This window comes from Hippopotamus amphibius, chromosome 8 (genome assembly GCF_030028045.1).
Source record: "Hippopotamus amphibius kiboko isolate mHipAmp2 chromosome 8, mHipAmp2.hap2, whole genome shotgun sequence".
Classification (NCBI taxonomy): Eukaryota; Metazoa; Chordata; class Mammalia; order Artiodactyla; family Hippopotamidae; genus Hippopotamus; species Hippopotamus amphibius.
Genome location: NC_080193.1, coordinates 53,060,572 through 53,076,386, shown reverse-complemented (window position 1 = coordinate 53,076,386; position 15,815 = coordinate 53,060,572). Strand labels below are relative to the sequence as shown.

Genomic DNA, 15,815 nt, shown 5'->3' with positions numbered 1-15,815 from the left:
AATATATTTAGGGACTTCCCTGGCAGTCCAGTGGTTAAGACTCCACCCTTCCACTGCAGGGGGCTCAGCTTTGATCCCTGGTTGGGGAACTAAGATCCCATATGCTTTGAGGTGTGGCCAAAAAACCAAACCAAAAGAAAACAAAAACAAAACCAAAGACAAACAAACAAAAAACCTCGGAGTTCCTCCAACCTAAAGTAAATTCAATCACACTGCAAAGAGCGAGCCTACAGGTACTGGATTCTAAACAAGCACCTTAATAAACTTGATTTAAAAAAAAAAAGAAAAGAAAATATATTTAATGAACTGGGTGATATAGCTAAGGAAATTTCCAGACAAGGTGTTGGAAGTGTTGCATGGCTGCTTCTTGCTGCTTATAGTAAAATGCAGGGGGAGTGCCATAAAGGGAGGGCTATTAAATATAAAGGAGCCAGAAATTGTTGGGTTTGAAAATGCCCAGCCCCTCCAATGGCAGATGATGCTAAAATTAGAGATGGCTTTCTGGCAAAGATTAAATCCAGGGCACAATCAGAAAAACATTGTCTAAAAATGAAACCAAGATGTGACTCTCATATCTTTGTGATGCCCTCAGGATAGTGAAGGCGCTGCCTCAAAGAACCACTGTCAAACAATAAAGGGCATCTACGTAGTTCAAGAGTGTTGTTCCTCAGCAGGCTTTGCAAAAACCCAAGGTGGAGTAGAGCTTTTCTCAGTGATTTGTGGGTAAGGCTTTTGCCTAATGGTGTGAAACCTGATAAGATTCATAAAAGATCTGCAGAGTTTTTAAGAGAATTGTTTTTGCAGAAACACCGCCAGCTTGGATTGAAAGGAACAAATAGAACAATATGAAAAGGAGCCTTTGGGCCTCAAAAGTTGTAGGGACAAGAAGCAGTCTGTACAAACTACTCAGCCACAAACACGGGCTACCTTTCATGTAAAAGAAGGGATGACGCAGAGGGTAGAACCAAGAGCTGTGGAGAATCATTCCTATGTTCTGAGTTCTAATCAAGGAACTGCTAACATGTGCCCAATGGATTTCAGATTTGCTAGTGACTAGTAACTCCTTTAAACCTCCTGATTTTCCCCTTTTGGAATGGAGGATCTATAGCAACTATCCTTTGCCTGTCTCACCATTTTATAATGTTGTATGTTTGTTGGGCAAAGAACTTGTCTCTGTAGTTCACAGGTCTTCAGATTGAAAGAAACTGTACATGAGGAGCTTCATCCACAAGTTACTTTAAGTGGTGAGATCCTAGAGTTTAAGCTGATGCTGTAAATGGATGAGACTTTGAGATGGTCATGGGAGGACTGAAGCTATTTTGCATTTAGGAGGAATATAAATAATTTGTGGTCATTGTGGAGTGTGGTAGTTAAAAGTATGTCTTCAGATTCTTTGATAACTCCTCCCCTTCAAAAGGTGGCGCCGAATTCCAACCCCCTTGAATGTGGGCCAGATTGAGTGACTTGCTTCTAATGAATAAAATGTGGTGGAAGTGACACAACGTGGCTTTTGAGGGTAGTTCATAAAAGGATAGCTTCTGCCTGGTGCACACTCCATCTCTCCCTTGCTCTCTTTTCCTCCCCCCACCCCCGTCTCTCTCTCTGATCACTCATTCTTTAGGAAAGCCAGCTGCCATGTTGTGAAGACACTCAAGCAGCTCTTTGGAGTGTAGAGGGACCCAGACGAGGAGGAACTGAGGGCTCCTGCCAAAACCCAGCACCAGTGTGCCAGTTATGTATAAAAGTCACCTTGGAAATAAAGCCTTCAGCCCTGGTTGAGGCTTCTGGTGACTGCAGCTCTGACTGACAACTTGCCTGCAACCTTGTGAGAAATCCTGAAACAGCAAAGCTGTTCCTAAATTCCTGACACAGAGACTGTATGAGATAATAAGTGTTTATTGTTATTTTAATCCACTGAGTTGGGGAAGTTATTTAGGCAGCAATAGATGATCAATGGATCTAGCCAAAATTATGATATCATCGTAATGGGAGGATAACAGACCTCTCAAAATCCACCTGAATATGTAAAGTGAATTTTCTATGATCATGTTAATACAGGCAGGCAATAAGTTTTTTGTATTTTTCACCGTGATAGATGGTAACATATAACTAGCATTCTTTGCATCTGTCTTTAAATATGAGTAGACATAGGACTTCCTAGGTGGCTCAGTGGTTAAGAATCTGCCTGCCAATGCAGGGGACATGGGTTCGATCCCTGCTCCAGGAAGATCCCGCATGCCTCAGAGCAACTAAGCCCGTGCTCCACAACTATTGAACCTGTGCTCTAGAGCCCGTGAGCCACAGCTGTTGAGCCCATGTGCCGCAACTACTGAAGCCCATGTGCCTAGAGCCCGTGCTCCACAACAGGAGAAGCCACCACAATAAGGAGCCCACACACCACAATGAAGAATAGCCCCTGCTTGCTGCAAGTAGAGAAAGCCCGTGTGCAGCAACGAAGACCCAAGGCAGCCAATAAATAAATAAGATACATTTAAAAAAAAGTTTAAAAAAAATGAGTAGACATAGATTAAAAGCAAAGCATTTTAGAGATGGGAGGATGCTAAGAGATGATGTAATTTAAGTCTTCTGTTTAGAGGGAATTTTAGAAATAGGTGTGCAATAAATGGCTTTGGTGTATATATGACATATGTCTATTTATTCTTAAGGTATTTTTAAAATTTTGATCTATCAAAGAATACCTATACATAGTTAAACAATCAAGTGTTACTAATATCTTTCTTATCAATAACAGTCCTGTGTCCACTTCCCCGCCTCTTGTCACCCAAGACAGCCACTTTTACCTTTTAACATGAATCTTCTGATAATCACCCTTATTGTTCCAGATAATAAGCTTATACTATTGTTTCTTGATTTATTAGCTTTAGAGAGTATTTACTGACTTCCCATTATGATCATGGAGAATTTCTTTCTTATCCCAACCTCTCTCCTCCATTTTCCCAGTAGAATTACAATCTTCAGTTGGCAGTGCTTAATGTTTACACCATAAATATAAATATTGTTCACTGCTGAGTCAAGTAATGTACAGTGCTTATCTGTCTTTATATGGATATTTGTTTCCTTGGAGTTAATTATTTCCTTTTCTTTCATTTGCTCAGTTTTCTATATATGTACAGCTGGTTTGTTCCTAATGCATCAACAGATCTGTTAAATACCTGGCAATCATTGTTTCAAATTCAAGCACATCAAATAACCCATCCATACCATTTTCTCTGTCCTGGAGACCTCCACAACCTTCTGTCCTCTTGCTCTAATCTGGATGGTTGCTCTCTAGACTGGCTGGCATGCTAGGACTTTCCTTAGCCATTCTGGTTTGGGGATTGTTTTTGAAAGATTTTGCTAATGTTTAATATAACTAGAATGAAGAAGCATTAATATTTTAAAGAGAATCCTAAATTATTAATATATACTGCTTCTGTGTCCTAGATTCACCAGCCTGTGAGGTCACATAAAATGAAGTCACATTTGCTTTTGATGCCCAAAGTATAGTGGCTCAGGTCTTCACAGTTTGAATGCACCTTTGCAACTTTGCGCAGTGCCCTCTGAGTTTTTCTGGGAGTCCATAAAAGGGGTGTACTTACTAACTAGTCTGTCCACTGGTTACCTCAAGGCATTTGCCATGTTCTTCCTCTTCTGCTGTGACCCGCCCCTGGCCGATGTGTATTGCCCCAAATGCTGTTTGAAGGTGCTGATGGTGTCCCTCATAAGATGGGTGTTGCATTTGCCAAAGGTGTTTTTTCCTGATGGTGCCATTGCAGGAATACCAGGGGTGCTAGGCTTGATGGGAGGAAGTGAGAATGACCTTTCCCCAATTCCACATTACTCTCCCCCTCCCCATCCTCCATTGCTTGAAGTCCAGGGCTCACGGTATCTCTCAATGTCTCCTTTTTGTAGTTTCCTACTTATATACCTGTCCATAGTCCCTCTGTCCAAACCAATAATAATCAACAGTCACGACTGGCTGCTAAGCACCCATCTCAGCAGGGACAACACAAAAGCCAGAAGGCTCAGAAGCACAGCTCAGCCACATAATTTATTCCCAAACCAGAATGTTCAACATTTATATTCTAGTGAGTTTCTCAAACCAGAGAAACAGTCAGCTTTAAAGTGAGATGAAGTCTCCATTCTGAAGATGGAACACTACTTGCAGCTTTCAGGTAATGGACCTCTTTCTCTGCTAAACAAGATTTTAAATGCCTTAGCATCTGCTCTCAATCCAAGTACCATATAGCCAGTCTTTAAATATATATGTCCATGTTCTTTTATTTTTTTATTTTTGAATCTTTAATACTGTTAATACACACTTCAGTACTGTTAAGTGAGAAGGAAAAGTACCTGGAGTTCATGACTCAACTATCCCCAGGGTCACATGGTGATATTAGTAGCCTCAGTTATCCCTACTCTTTGCACAGTGGTGACATTTTTTGTGACATAAAGAAACTGTTTCCAGGCATGAATTTAATCATTCATCTTGGTGCTATCCTATGGGTCTGTGTTCTAGAAGCTTCAGTCTAATTCTCTTATCCATTGCCCATTTCCTGGACCCATTCACTTCATCTACAAATAATTGAACCAGGTATTTTTCTAGTTAAAGGAAACTCTTATCCAGAGTTCCAGTTAAATTAACTTGGAAAATTATCTAACAAACTGAGTTTTTCTTTCCTCAGATATAAAACAAAACAATATATAACAATTAGAATCCATATTCTTTTAGAAACCCCAAAGAGTTTTTTTCTTTGGGAAAATTTGGAAACCTTCTGTTGATATATGTAAGTAATAAAACAGAATTGAAATACTAAATATTTCAGACTTTTTACTAATTCAGACTGACCTTTGCTCTAAACATTGCCTTAACTTGCTGAGTTAGCGTTTTCAAAGAATAGTTAAAACTGGAGATGCCACCAACAGGAGAGCTGCCAGCAGACCATAACAGAGGAAAGACTTTTTCTTGTGAGGTTTAAAGCACTAACGTGCTGGTCTTTTTGGCCAAATGAGAGAATCATTTTCAAAACAAAGGCCATGTTATTGCAGAAGAACATTTTGGGTGGTACCTAAGACCCTTCATCATCTTCCCCTACCTCCTTGCCCAGTGCCATCGCCCCGCTTTAATGTTCCAGTTTTCTTCATTTAGTGGATGAGGACAGTTAAGAGTCACACTTTACTTAAGTAGTAAGAAGTAGAGCCAGGATTTTAACCCAGGTGAATTTGACTTCAAAACTGCTGGCTCCTTCCTGCTTACCTCATCATGATGTGTCACTTCCTTATGGTCACTACAGAGGTGACTGTAAGGAAGAGGAACTTATCTGGGGAACTGCCCAGCCATGTGGGTTACCTGGGATTTCCCTGGCATTCATCCATAATGGTTCCCTGGTGATACATGGTCTCTGTTGAAGGAGTTTCTGGTTAGGATACCCTGTGCGAGCAAACCTAATCCCAAACCTCACTGTCCCTCTTTTTTCTTCTAATGCCTTTTCTCCCATCCCTTTTCTGGAGAGAGACCAAGCAACTGTTTGCTGCTTCTGCACTCTGCTCTCCATAAGTCATCCAAATGGCAGTGCTGGCTTACCTTTCCTATGACATCTGTTAATAGCTTGAGGGCCAGAGGGTCATGAACCAAGGAGTCCGTGTAAAAGGAACCAAGGTATTTCTTTGGGTTGGTTGGATTGTCCTGGGCACACAGATCTGGACGCATTCTGAATCCATGGCAGATTCTTCCTACTGTGAAGGGGAAGGAGCCACCTGCAAGTAAAACCCATTCCTGAGGGGCTAGTGTTAATTGAAAAGGATTTTTTTCAATCCTCACGTTGTATGCAAAGAGAAGTTACAGTAGCCCAGCTAGTTAACTGTATTTACAAAGGATTTACTGGGTTCCAAATGCTGAGAGATGACCCAGAATAAAGGGCACAGAATAAAGAATAAAGTTAACTCATTTAGAAATTCGGATTTAAGGAATTTGTTCTATAGAGATAAGACAAGTGTGTAAAGATATGTGGTCAAGGTTTTCAAATGTAGCATGGTTATAACAGAAGAATATGGAGGCATCCTATCAATTGGGGAATATTTAAATGATGCTAGCACATCCATAAAGCATTGCCATGCATACAACCATCAAAAATGATGAAACTCTGTACTCACTGACGTGGAAAGATGTCTCTACATGCTGTTGAGAAGGAAAAGCAGATTAGAGAACAGTTTGTATAGTTTGATATTGTGTGTGTATCCAAGAGTCACAAATTCACTTACCTTCCGGGACCAAGCAGGAAATGTAAATGAATGAAACAGGCCTATTTGTAAACAATAGTGAATGGTAGGGACTATTGCAAACTGGAAAGCTTGTGGTCTGACAAGAGAGATTTAATAAAAACACAAAACGAAATCAAATAAACTGTACCAACCAAACTAAACTTGTCTGCAAAAATGGAATTTGGTCCTTGAATCATCATATACTTTATAACTAGAACAATGACTAGAAGGACCAAATTGTGTCCCTCCAAGATTGTGTCCTTGACCCCCAATGTGACTATATTTGTAGATAAGGCCTTTAAGGAGATACTTAAGGTTAAATGAGGTCATAAGATGGGACCCTCATCTGATAGGGCTGGTGTCCTAAGAAGAGGAGGAGACACAGAAACTTTCTCTCTTCCTGTGAACACACAAAGAAAAGGCCATGGGAGGACACAGTAAGAATGCGGCTTTCTGTAATCCAGGAAGAGGGACCTCACCAAAACCCAACTCTGCTGGCACCTTGATCTTGGAATTCCAGAACTGTGAGAAAATTCATTTCTATTCTCTAAGATGCCCAGTCTGTTGTTGCATTTTGTTATGGCAGCCCAAGCTGGCTAATACAGATAGGGTCTTACCTCCATGAGCAAAACATACTTTCAGTTTAGGAAACTTCTCAAACACTCCACCCATGATCATGGAACAAATGGCTGTGGTGGTCTCTGCTGGCATTCCTGGAAGAAGAAACAGTCATGACGTATAGGGCTTGTCACCACGAGCAAGAAGTTCAGTGATGCTAATAGTGGGGGAATGGGACCTTGCTGTAATTTTCAGTGCTGAAAAATGTGGGGTCCCTGTGCCCAGCATGGCTTGGTTGTATGCAGGCCATTACTTTGGCAAGCAGAAACCATGTGATACTTCCTATATGCCTCTTGCAAGCAGAGTCATCTAATGGCTAGTATAGTCAAGGAGACAGAAGATATGGCTTTTGTCCTGATTCTCCCAGCTTCCATTTTGGATGCAGTAGGGCAAGCAGAGTACAGTGAGTCTAGGCTGAACCCTTATTCTTTCAGTTTTTTGCTTCTTGGCCTTTGACAAGTGATTTGATGCTGCTGAGTCTGGGCTTCTTCACTTGTGAAATGGGGACAGTGTTGCCCATCTTGCAAGGCTTTTGCAAATGATGATGCTGGGAAAGTTCTTGGCCAGAACTTCACATTGGAGGTGCTCAACAAATCTGAGTTGCCTCCCTATGCTTCAATTTCCTCATCTGTAAAATGGGGATAATAATGTTTAGTTCTTGCCACTTAGTGAATGCTCAATAAATATTAACTAATATTAATATTCCTGACGAATCTTTGCTGCTTCTTAGAGCTGAGGTTGAAAATAACTGGATTAAAATGAATTATTTCAAGTGCTTTGTGCTTTTAGAAGGAGCAGCTGGTCCATGCCTTATGCTTTCACCTCCATGGAGTCAATCTGAACTATTTTTCCAGTTGACTGCTTTTCAGACTGTGATTAAGAAATCTCTGGGGACTTGGGGCTTCCCTGGTGGCTCAGTGGTAAAGAATCCACCTGCAGATGCAGAGGACATGGGTTCGAGCCCTGGTCCGGGAAGATCCCACTAAGCCTGTGCGCCGCAACTACTGAGCCTGTGCTCTAGAGCCTGTGAGCCACAACTACTGAGCCCATGTGCCACAACTACTGAAGCCCACGTGCCTAGAGGCTGCGCTCCACAGCAAGAGAAGTCACCACAATGAGAAGCCCACACACCACAATGAAGAGTAGCCCCCGCTCTCTGCTACTAGAGAAAGCCCATGTGCAGCAACAAAGACCCAACCCAGCAAATGAATAAATAAATAAATTATTTATTTTAAAAAATACAATCTCTGGGGGCTCCGTGACTGAGCTCTGGGCCTTCTGGGGAAGCCTGACTCTGTGGCTGCTGCATGGGGCTCTATTGGTTGTTCATCCTACCCTATGCCTGTCACTGTTCCGTGGACAGAGATGCCCCTGGCTCCCTGGATCCTTGGCCTCTTGAGAATTTTGGAAACATGATGGATTCACATCTGGGAGTGGTTTGTGGGCAGAGTTTCCTGCAGGCAGGGGGATGGGTAGCATCACTTCCTTTTGGTTCTGTGATTCTGCTTTCCATTAACTACTTGGACAATCAATTGTCCAATAGGGGCCAAAATGGAATATTTATAATGTAAATTGGATCATGGCCCTCCCCTGATGGGAATTCTCCAATCTGCTAAAGACAGCCTTTGCATCCAAAATAAAATTCTGAAATTAGCCTGTTTGTTTATGATCTGTGTACTTGTCAACTCAGGCTTCAGGAGGGCAGAGGTTTTGTCCATGTCTAGTACATCCTTAGTGCCTGGTACAGGGCCCAGCATGCTGGAAAGGATCAAGGTATATGTGTTGCATAGTAAGTGATGAAATGATCCTCTATGTAAATGCTCTTCTTTGTTTTTCGTGTGGGAAGTTGCAGTGCAAATAAGTTTGTGGGACTTGTCAAAGTGTTGCGTGAATTAAGATGAGATTTTCTTTGAAGCCAGAGAGCACTGGGGCTTCTTAGGTTATCTCTTCTGACTAACTGTTGCTCAAGAATTTGGTGGGGGATGGGTAGGAAGCTGCCTTACTAAGTACATTGGTCTCCAAAAGCAATAAGAAGGGCATAAAATGTCACAGCGGAAAGAGAATCCAGACCAGCTCCTATCCAGAGCTTGGTAGGCCCAGAAGAGGTCTCTCCTCTTTGCTCTTCCCTTACCCTCAGGTGAAAGCATGGGTGAACAGTGCCTGTGGCAAAGAGCAGGTAACAGGGAACTTGAAAGCATGGTCATCTGCAGTCTAGGCCCTCAGATCCTTGGGCAGCGGAAGTTGACCTTCTACTCGTAACTGCAGAGTACTCATTTGTAAGGCCTGATGCTGTCACTGGCTTCTAAAAAATCTATTAGATAGGCATGGCTACTTTTTTCAGAGCCTTTTTGGGAGTCTGTGTAGTGAGGTGGCTTGGAGTCAGACAGATCTATGTAAATTCCATTTTTACTTTTTAACTATGTGACTTGCACAACTTACCTAACCACTTTGAGACTCAGTTTCTCCATCTATAGAATGGCTATTATAGGGAATTCCCTGGTAGCCCAGTGGCTAGGACTCTGAGTTTCCACTGCAGGGGGCATGAGTTTGGTCCTTGGTAAAGGAACTAAGATCCCGAAAGCCACATGGCATGGCCAAAAAAACCCAATAAAGGCTATTATAATGTCAACCTCATAAAGTTTTGTGTGGATAAGATTAAAATTAAATGAAGTAATCTAACTGAATGACTTTGCCGTACACCTGAAGCATTGTGAATCATCTATACTTCAATTTCAAAAATTAAGTGAGGTAATATATACAGCACTATCTGAGTAAGAGCTCAGTAACTCACAATCCTGTTAATTATTCATACTTTCTCTCTTTGACATAATAGGGTTCCATAGATAATTGGAAAAAAAACAAGGGCCTGACTCTCTTTTCCAGACCTCAAGCTGACACAAACCTACGAGCCAAGGGAACCAGTATTTGGCCATCCGTCCATCCATCTGCATGTCCCAGGGGTGCACAAATAGGGAACAGTTCAGCTTTTCAGCCTCCTTCAAAGAAGCAATGAGAGAGGGGGTGGGGGGGTTATTTGGATAAGCCAGCAAATATAGGGCACTATTTCAGGGTATTGCTTTTCTCTGGGTCTATATTGATCTGAATAAATAAACTAAAATACTTGTTAAGTTTTTTCTGATTCATATAAAAGGATCATTGATAAACTCTGCTCCTGCTTGGAAACTATAAAGAACACTTAGAATTAACAAAGGCGATAGTGGATTTACCATTGAGGTTAGTGGATTTACCATTGAGGTTGATGAATTTAATACATTGTTTGGCAAAACAAGTCACAGAAACATCTACCCTTGAAACATTTTGACTGAGAGTGAAACACTCAAGGACTGAACTCACACCTCAATTGCAAGGAAATTTCCCCTGCTGGTTCCTATATGGTCCACTCTTTGAGAAGGACTGCTCAGATTGTATTGCTGGAGTCAGGGCTGGAGTATTCCCTCTCCCCCTCTTGGAAACCTGACATTGTGGAAAGTGAGAAAGTGATGGGCTGGCAGCCAGGGGCTTACGACTGGCCTGGAGCAGGCTGGCCTGACCTACGCCATCTGGCCACTCCGAGCCCGACACTAGGTGGGAATTTCTGGGATCTGCAGACACTCACAAAGCATCAGGACCACAGCTGAGCCCCTGAACAGTCTGCTGTGAATGAGATGACTTTAGAAAGGAAACAGCTCTCAGTGCTTCAGCCAGGCAGGTATTGAAAAGAATGTCATGAGCAATCCTGCTCCAGGACCTTCTGGGAAATGGAAGGGAACAACCTTATTTCAACACAATGTTTAATTTTAAAAAGTCTTCTCAGCAGGCTTTTCATATTAGCTGCTTGTCAAGGTTCAAAACAGATTTTCCTTGGAGCATTTCTTTTCCAAATGTATTAGGGTGCTGGGGTGACTCATTTGGGCTAACCAGACTGATGCAATGTGACTTGTGTACATAAGCATTTTCAAAATGGAGAAATGATCCCAGGACAACAGGGGATTCTGAAAGTGGCAGGCAAAGGACTTGAAGAAAAGACTTCTAATTCTTGAAGTTGAAGAAAGGACTTCGAATTCAGTGTTCTGGGGAATGGAAGAGATATAAATCTTTTGAAGGGAGAGGAGCTAATTGGTTTCTAATAATGGATGTAGGCTGGAAAAAGAGTATCAGCTTCTTGGGATGGTTTGGGCTTGACAAAGGCACACGGTCATGGTATCTCAGTGGGATTTCACTCCTCATTAAGATAAAACTTTATTCCATATACCTGTGATGGCTCATTTCTATTCAACTCAAGCTAACAAATATTTTTGATCACCTTCTGCATGTGAGACATTGCAGAGAATATAAAAAGAAGTCACTTATACCCTCAAAATCATGATAGCTCAAATTTACTGAGCACTTACCATGCGCCAAAGCTGTTTATATATATGTATGTATATTTTATATATAATATATTATATAACATATATTTTATGTGTATTATATATTATACATACTTATATATTTATGTATATTATATTTATTTTATATATAACAATTTCACAGTTGTTAACTAGTTTAATCCTATATGAGATGAGCACTTTTGTTACTCCCATTTATATAATATATATGTATTATTATATATTTTTATATATTATATATTTATGTGTACAATATTTACATTGTATATAATATAGAATTATATATTATATATTTAATATATAGCAATTTTACAATTGTTAACTATTTTAATCATTTATGAGATGAGTACTTGTATCATTCCCATTTTACAGAGAAGGAAACTAAGGCAGATAGAGGCTAAGTAAGTTACTCAGGTCTTCTGGCTGATAAATGGTAGGCAGTCTGCCAGTACCACTCTGTCTGTCTCATACTCACCACAAAGTCATTTTTGTACCTGAAAACTGACCTGAGCGAGTGCTGTTGGGTCCGCTCACTGAGAATGGAGGTCTAGGAGATAAGGGGGACAGTTGGGTGCTCTGGAGCTCAGGCTGACCTTGCAATGACAAAGCCAACTTGGCTCGCAGAAGCTACTCTCATTTGTCTCAGCAGATTACTAATGCAAGTTTGCTAGTGGTAAGGCTGTCAAGTCTTGCTAACCCCAGCAAATGTGCTGTCAATCCCAAGACATCATAAGCCAAGTGGGGCCAGGATGCTCTCTTGAATCCCCACAGAGACTGGCAGCTCCCAAAACAGCCTAGTTAGAATGATTGATTGAGCTGGTCACATAAATGAAAATATCCATTTGGACCCCAATGGGCTGCTATTGCTTACTGATCCTTTTAGTAATTCATAAAGCCAATTCCAATGAATAATAAAATGACTTACAGCTGAAGGCTTGCTCATTTGGTGCTGAAACAATTTGGATGCACAAGTAAATAAATCCTCTTTCAGAGCTCATTAAAGTTTCCAGAGAACATTCACTGGATCAGTTTAGCCAATAATATTCTGAGAGTTCAATATTTAGAGGAACATTAAATCTTTCAGGTCATTAGGAGGCAATTTCACAGGCAATCCCCCAACTGGTGGGCAGTGTCCATAGATACAAACATGGAAAATATTCTGCATGTAGTCAGAGCTCAATAAATATTAAATGAAATAAATGATCAGTGATTATAGTGCCTGATGAGTCCACCAACATCTGTTTAATTCATTATTGAAGATTTTGCATTTACAATGAAAATAGAAAATGATACTATTATAATTCTAGGAGGGAAGTAAGAAATTTTTTAAAAATGCAGTTGAGTGAAGCATTATGCATCTTGAATCCTGGAATTAAGGAAAGCAGATTGACATACAGAAGGAACAGAAGAGGACCATGGGAGTGTGGACACTTATATTTCAGAAATGGATGGCACTGTTGTTGAAAATATATTTTATTATGCAATATTTCAAATGTAGAAAGTTGTAAACAGTAGTACAATGAACATCCACATATTTACTGTCTAGCTTCATCAAATGTTAACATTTTTTTTTTTTACTGATGAAAACTCTTAGCATTCAGCCTTTAATAGGGTTTCTAATTTCCTTCTTAACATATGTAAAGCGGATCAAATTAAGCACTCTTGACATTTAGACTCTTAAAACAAGAAGCCAATTTACACTTCACTCAGAATAAGCAAAAAAGAAAAATCCCACAGATGCAGCCTGACCTCCTCTCAAATCCTATATCAGGGTCTTATGGATAGAATGCATCTCAAAAAAAAAAAAAAAAAAATCACAGTAGCTTAGTGGTTCGCTGGATGTAAGAGATGGTAGAGACCAAGCAGAGAGTTTGTCCTACTCTCATTTTAGATACATGGCTTGAGGTTGGACCAGAGGCTGATTGGTAATTCTTCCTGCTGGTCTTCGAGGATCTCCTCCTGGGGAGGCAGGGGTGACTGTGGTTCAGCCTGGGGACGTAGAGACCAGTGGCAGTCATATCAGAGAATATTCACCTGCATGAACTCTCCTGGAGGCTGACATCTTGCTTGGGTCATTAGCACCAAGACCTGGGCTCAACAGATTGCAGATGACAGAGGAAAGAATCAATAGATTTAAGATAGATTAATAGAAATTATCCAACTGAAGAAGAAATAGAAAAAGGCATAAAGAAAAATGAACTGAATCTTAAAGATCTAAGAGAAAACATGGAGTGGTCTAATATATATGTAAATGAAATCTCAAAAAATGAAAGGAGACAAGAAAAAGAAGAAAGAAATTTAAGGAATAAAGGTCCAAAACATTCTAAATTTGATGGAAAACATTAACCTACTCAAAGAATTTCATACAAGTTAAACACAAAGAAATACACTCCTAGACACATCATGGTAAAACTGCTGAAAGCTAAGAAAAATAGACAATGTGGAAAGCAATCAGAGAAAAATGACACATTACATACTGGGGAACCATAATAAGATTAATGCCTGACTTTTCATCAGATTATGAAAGCCTGGAGACATTACATTTAAAGTGTTGAAGGAAAATAAAATCAACTAATAATCTATATCTGGTGGAGCTATCCTTCAAAATGAAGATGAAATAATATATCCAGATTTAAAAATTCTTTTTTTAAAAATTTATTTATTAATTTTTGGGGGGGTACACCAAGTTCAATCATCTGTTTTTATACACATATCCCCGTATTCCCTCCTCCCTCTACTCCCCCGCCACCCGCCCTTGAGTTCCCCCCACCCTCCCCGTCCCAGTCCTCTAAGGCAACTTCCATCCTTAAGTTGAACTCCCTTTGTTATACAACAACTTCCCACTGGCTATCACTTTAACAGTTGGTAGTATATATATGTCTGTGCTACTATCTCATTTCGTCTCAGCTTCCCCTTCACCCCCCGCCCTCCCCCAAACCTTGAGTTCTCCAGTCCATTCTCTGCATCTGCGTCCTTGTTCTTGTCTTGTCACTGAGTTCATCAGTACCATTTTTAGATTCCATATATGTGAGTTAGCATACAATATTTGTCTTTCTCTTTCTGACTTACTTCACTCTGTATGACAGACTCTAGGTCTATCCACCTCATTACATATGGCTCCATCTCATCCCTTTTTATAGCTGAGTAATATTCCATTGTATATATATGCCACATCTTCTGTATCCATTCATTTGTTGATGGGCATTTCAGTTGCTTCCATGTCCTGGCTATTGTAAATAGTGCTGCAATAAACATTATGGTACATGTTTCTTTTGGGATTATGGTTTTCTTTGGGTATATGCCCAGGAGTGGGATTACTGGATCATATGGTAGTTCTATTTGTAGTTTTTTAAGAAACCTCCAAATTGTTTTCCATAGTGGCTGTACCAACTTACAGTCCCACCAACAGTGCAGGAGAGTTCCCTTTTCTCCACACCCTCTCCAACATTTGTTGTTTCCAGATTTTGTGATGATGGCCATTCTGATCGGTGTGAGGTGAACCTCGTTGTGGCTTTGACTTGCATTTCTCTGATGATGAGTGATGTTGAGCATCTTTTCATGTGTTTGTTGGCCATCTGTATGTCTTCTTTGGAGAAATGTCTATTTAGGTCTTCTGCCCATTTGTGGATTGGGGTATTTACTTTTTTGGTATTAAGCTTCATGAGCTGCTTGTATATTTTGGAGGTTAATCCTTTGTCTGTTGTTTTGTAGGCAACTATTTTTTCCCATTCTGAGGGTTGCCTTCTAGTCTTGTTTATGGTTTCTTTCGCTGTGCAAAAGCTTTTAAGTTTCATGAGGTCCCACTTGTTTATTCTTGATTTTATTTCCATGATTCTAGGAGGTGGGTCCAAAAGGATCTTGCTTTGATGTATGTCATAGAGTGTTTTGCCTATGTTTTCCTCGAGGAGTTTTATAGTGTCTGGCCTTACATGTAGGTCTTTAATCCATCTGGAGTTTATTTTTGTGTATGGTGTTAGGAAGTGTTCTAATTTCATTCTTTTACATGTTGCTGTACAGTTTTCCAAGCACCACTTATTGAAGAGGCTGTCTTTTTTCCATTGTATATTCATGCCTCCTTTGTCAAAGATAAGGTGCCCATATGTGTTTGGGCTTACTTCTGAGTTTTCTATTCTATTCCATTGGTCTTCCTTTCTATTTTTGTGCCAGTACCGTACTGTCTTGATCACTATGGCCTTGTAGTATAGTTTGAAGTCAGGAAGCCTGATTCCACCAACTCCATTTTTCCTTCTCAAGATTGCTTTGGCTATTCGGGGTCTTTTGTGTTTCCATACAAATCGTAAGATTTCTTGCTCTAGTTCTGTGGAAAATGCCATTGGTAATTTGATCGGGATTGCATTGAATCTGTAAATTGCTTTGGGTAGTACAGTCATTTTCACGATGTTGATTCTTCCAATCCAAGAACATGGTATGTCCCTCCAGCTGTTTGTGTCATCTTTGATTTCTTTCATCAATGTCTTAAAGTTTTCTGCATACAGATCTTTTGCCTCCTTAGGCAGGTTTATTCCTAGGTATTTTATTCTTTTTGTT

The 15,815-nt window shown here is 40.3% G+C and overlaps 1 protein-coding gene across 5 annotated transcripts in view; it reads right to left on the bottom strand.

Moving 5' to 3' along the window:
* The window catches only part of ACMSD (aminocarboxymuconate semialdehyde decarboxylase), an 87,973-nt gene that overhangs the window by 38,751 nt on the left and 33,407 nt on the right, over positions 1–15,815 (bottom strand). For all 5 annotated transcript variants that reach the window (XM_057744316.1, XM_057744319.1, XM_057744318.1 and 2 more), the window contains 3 exons: positions 9,782–9,875; positions 6,879–6,974; positions 5,585–5,757 (listed from right to left, as the gene is read on the bottom strand). In XM_057744316.1, the coding sequence (XP_057600299.1) occupies positions 5,585–5,757; positions 6,879–6,974; positions 9,782–9,875 (363 nt within the window). The remainder of the gene's footprint in view (positions 1–5,584; positions 5,758–6,878; positions 6,975–9,781; positions 9,876–15,815) is intronic.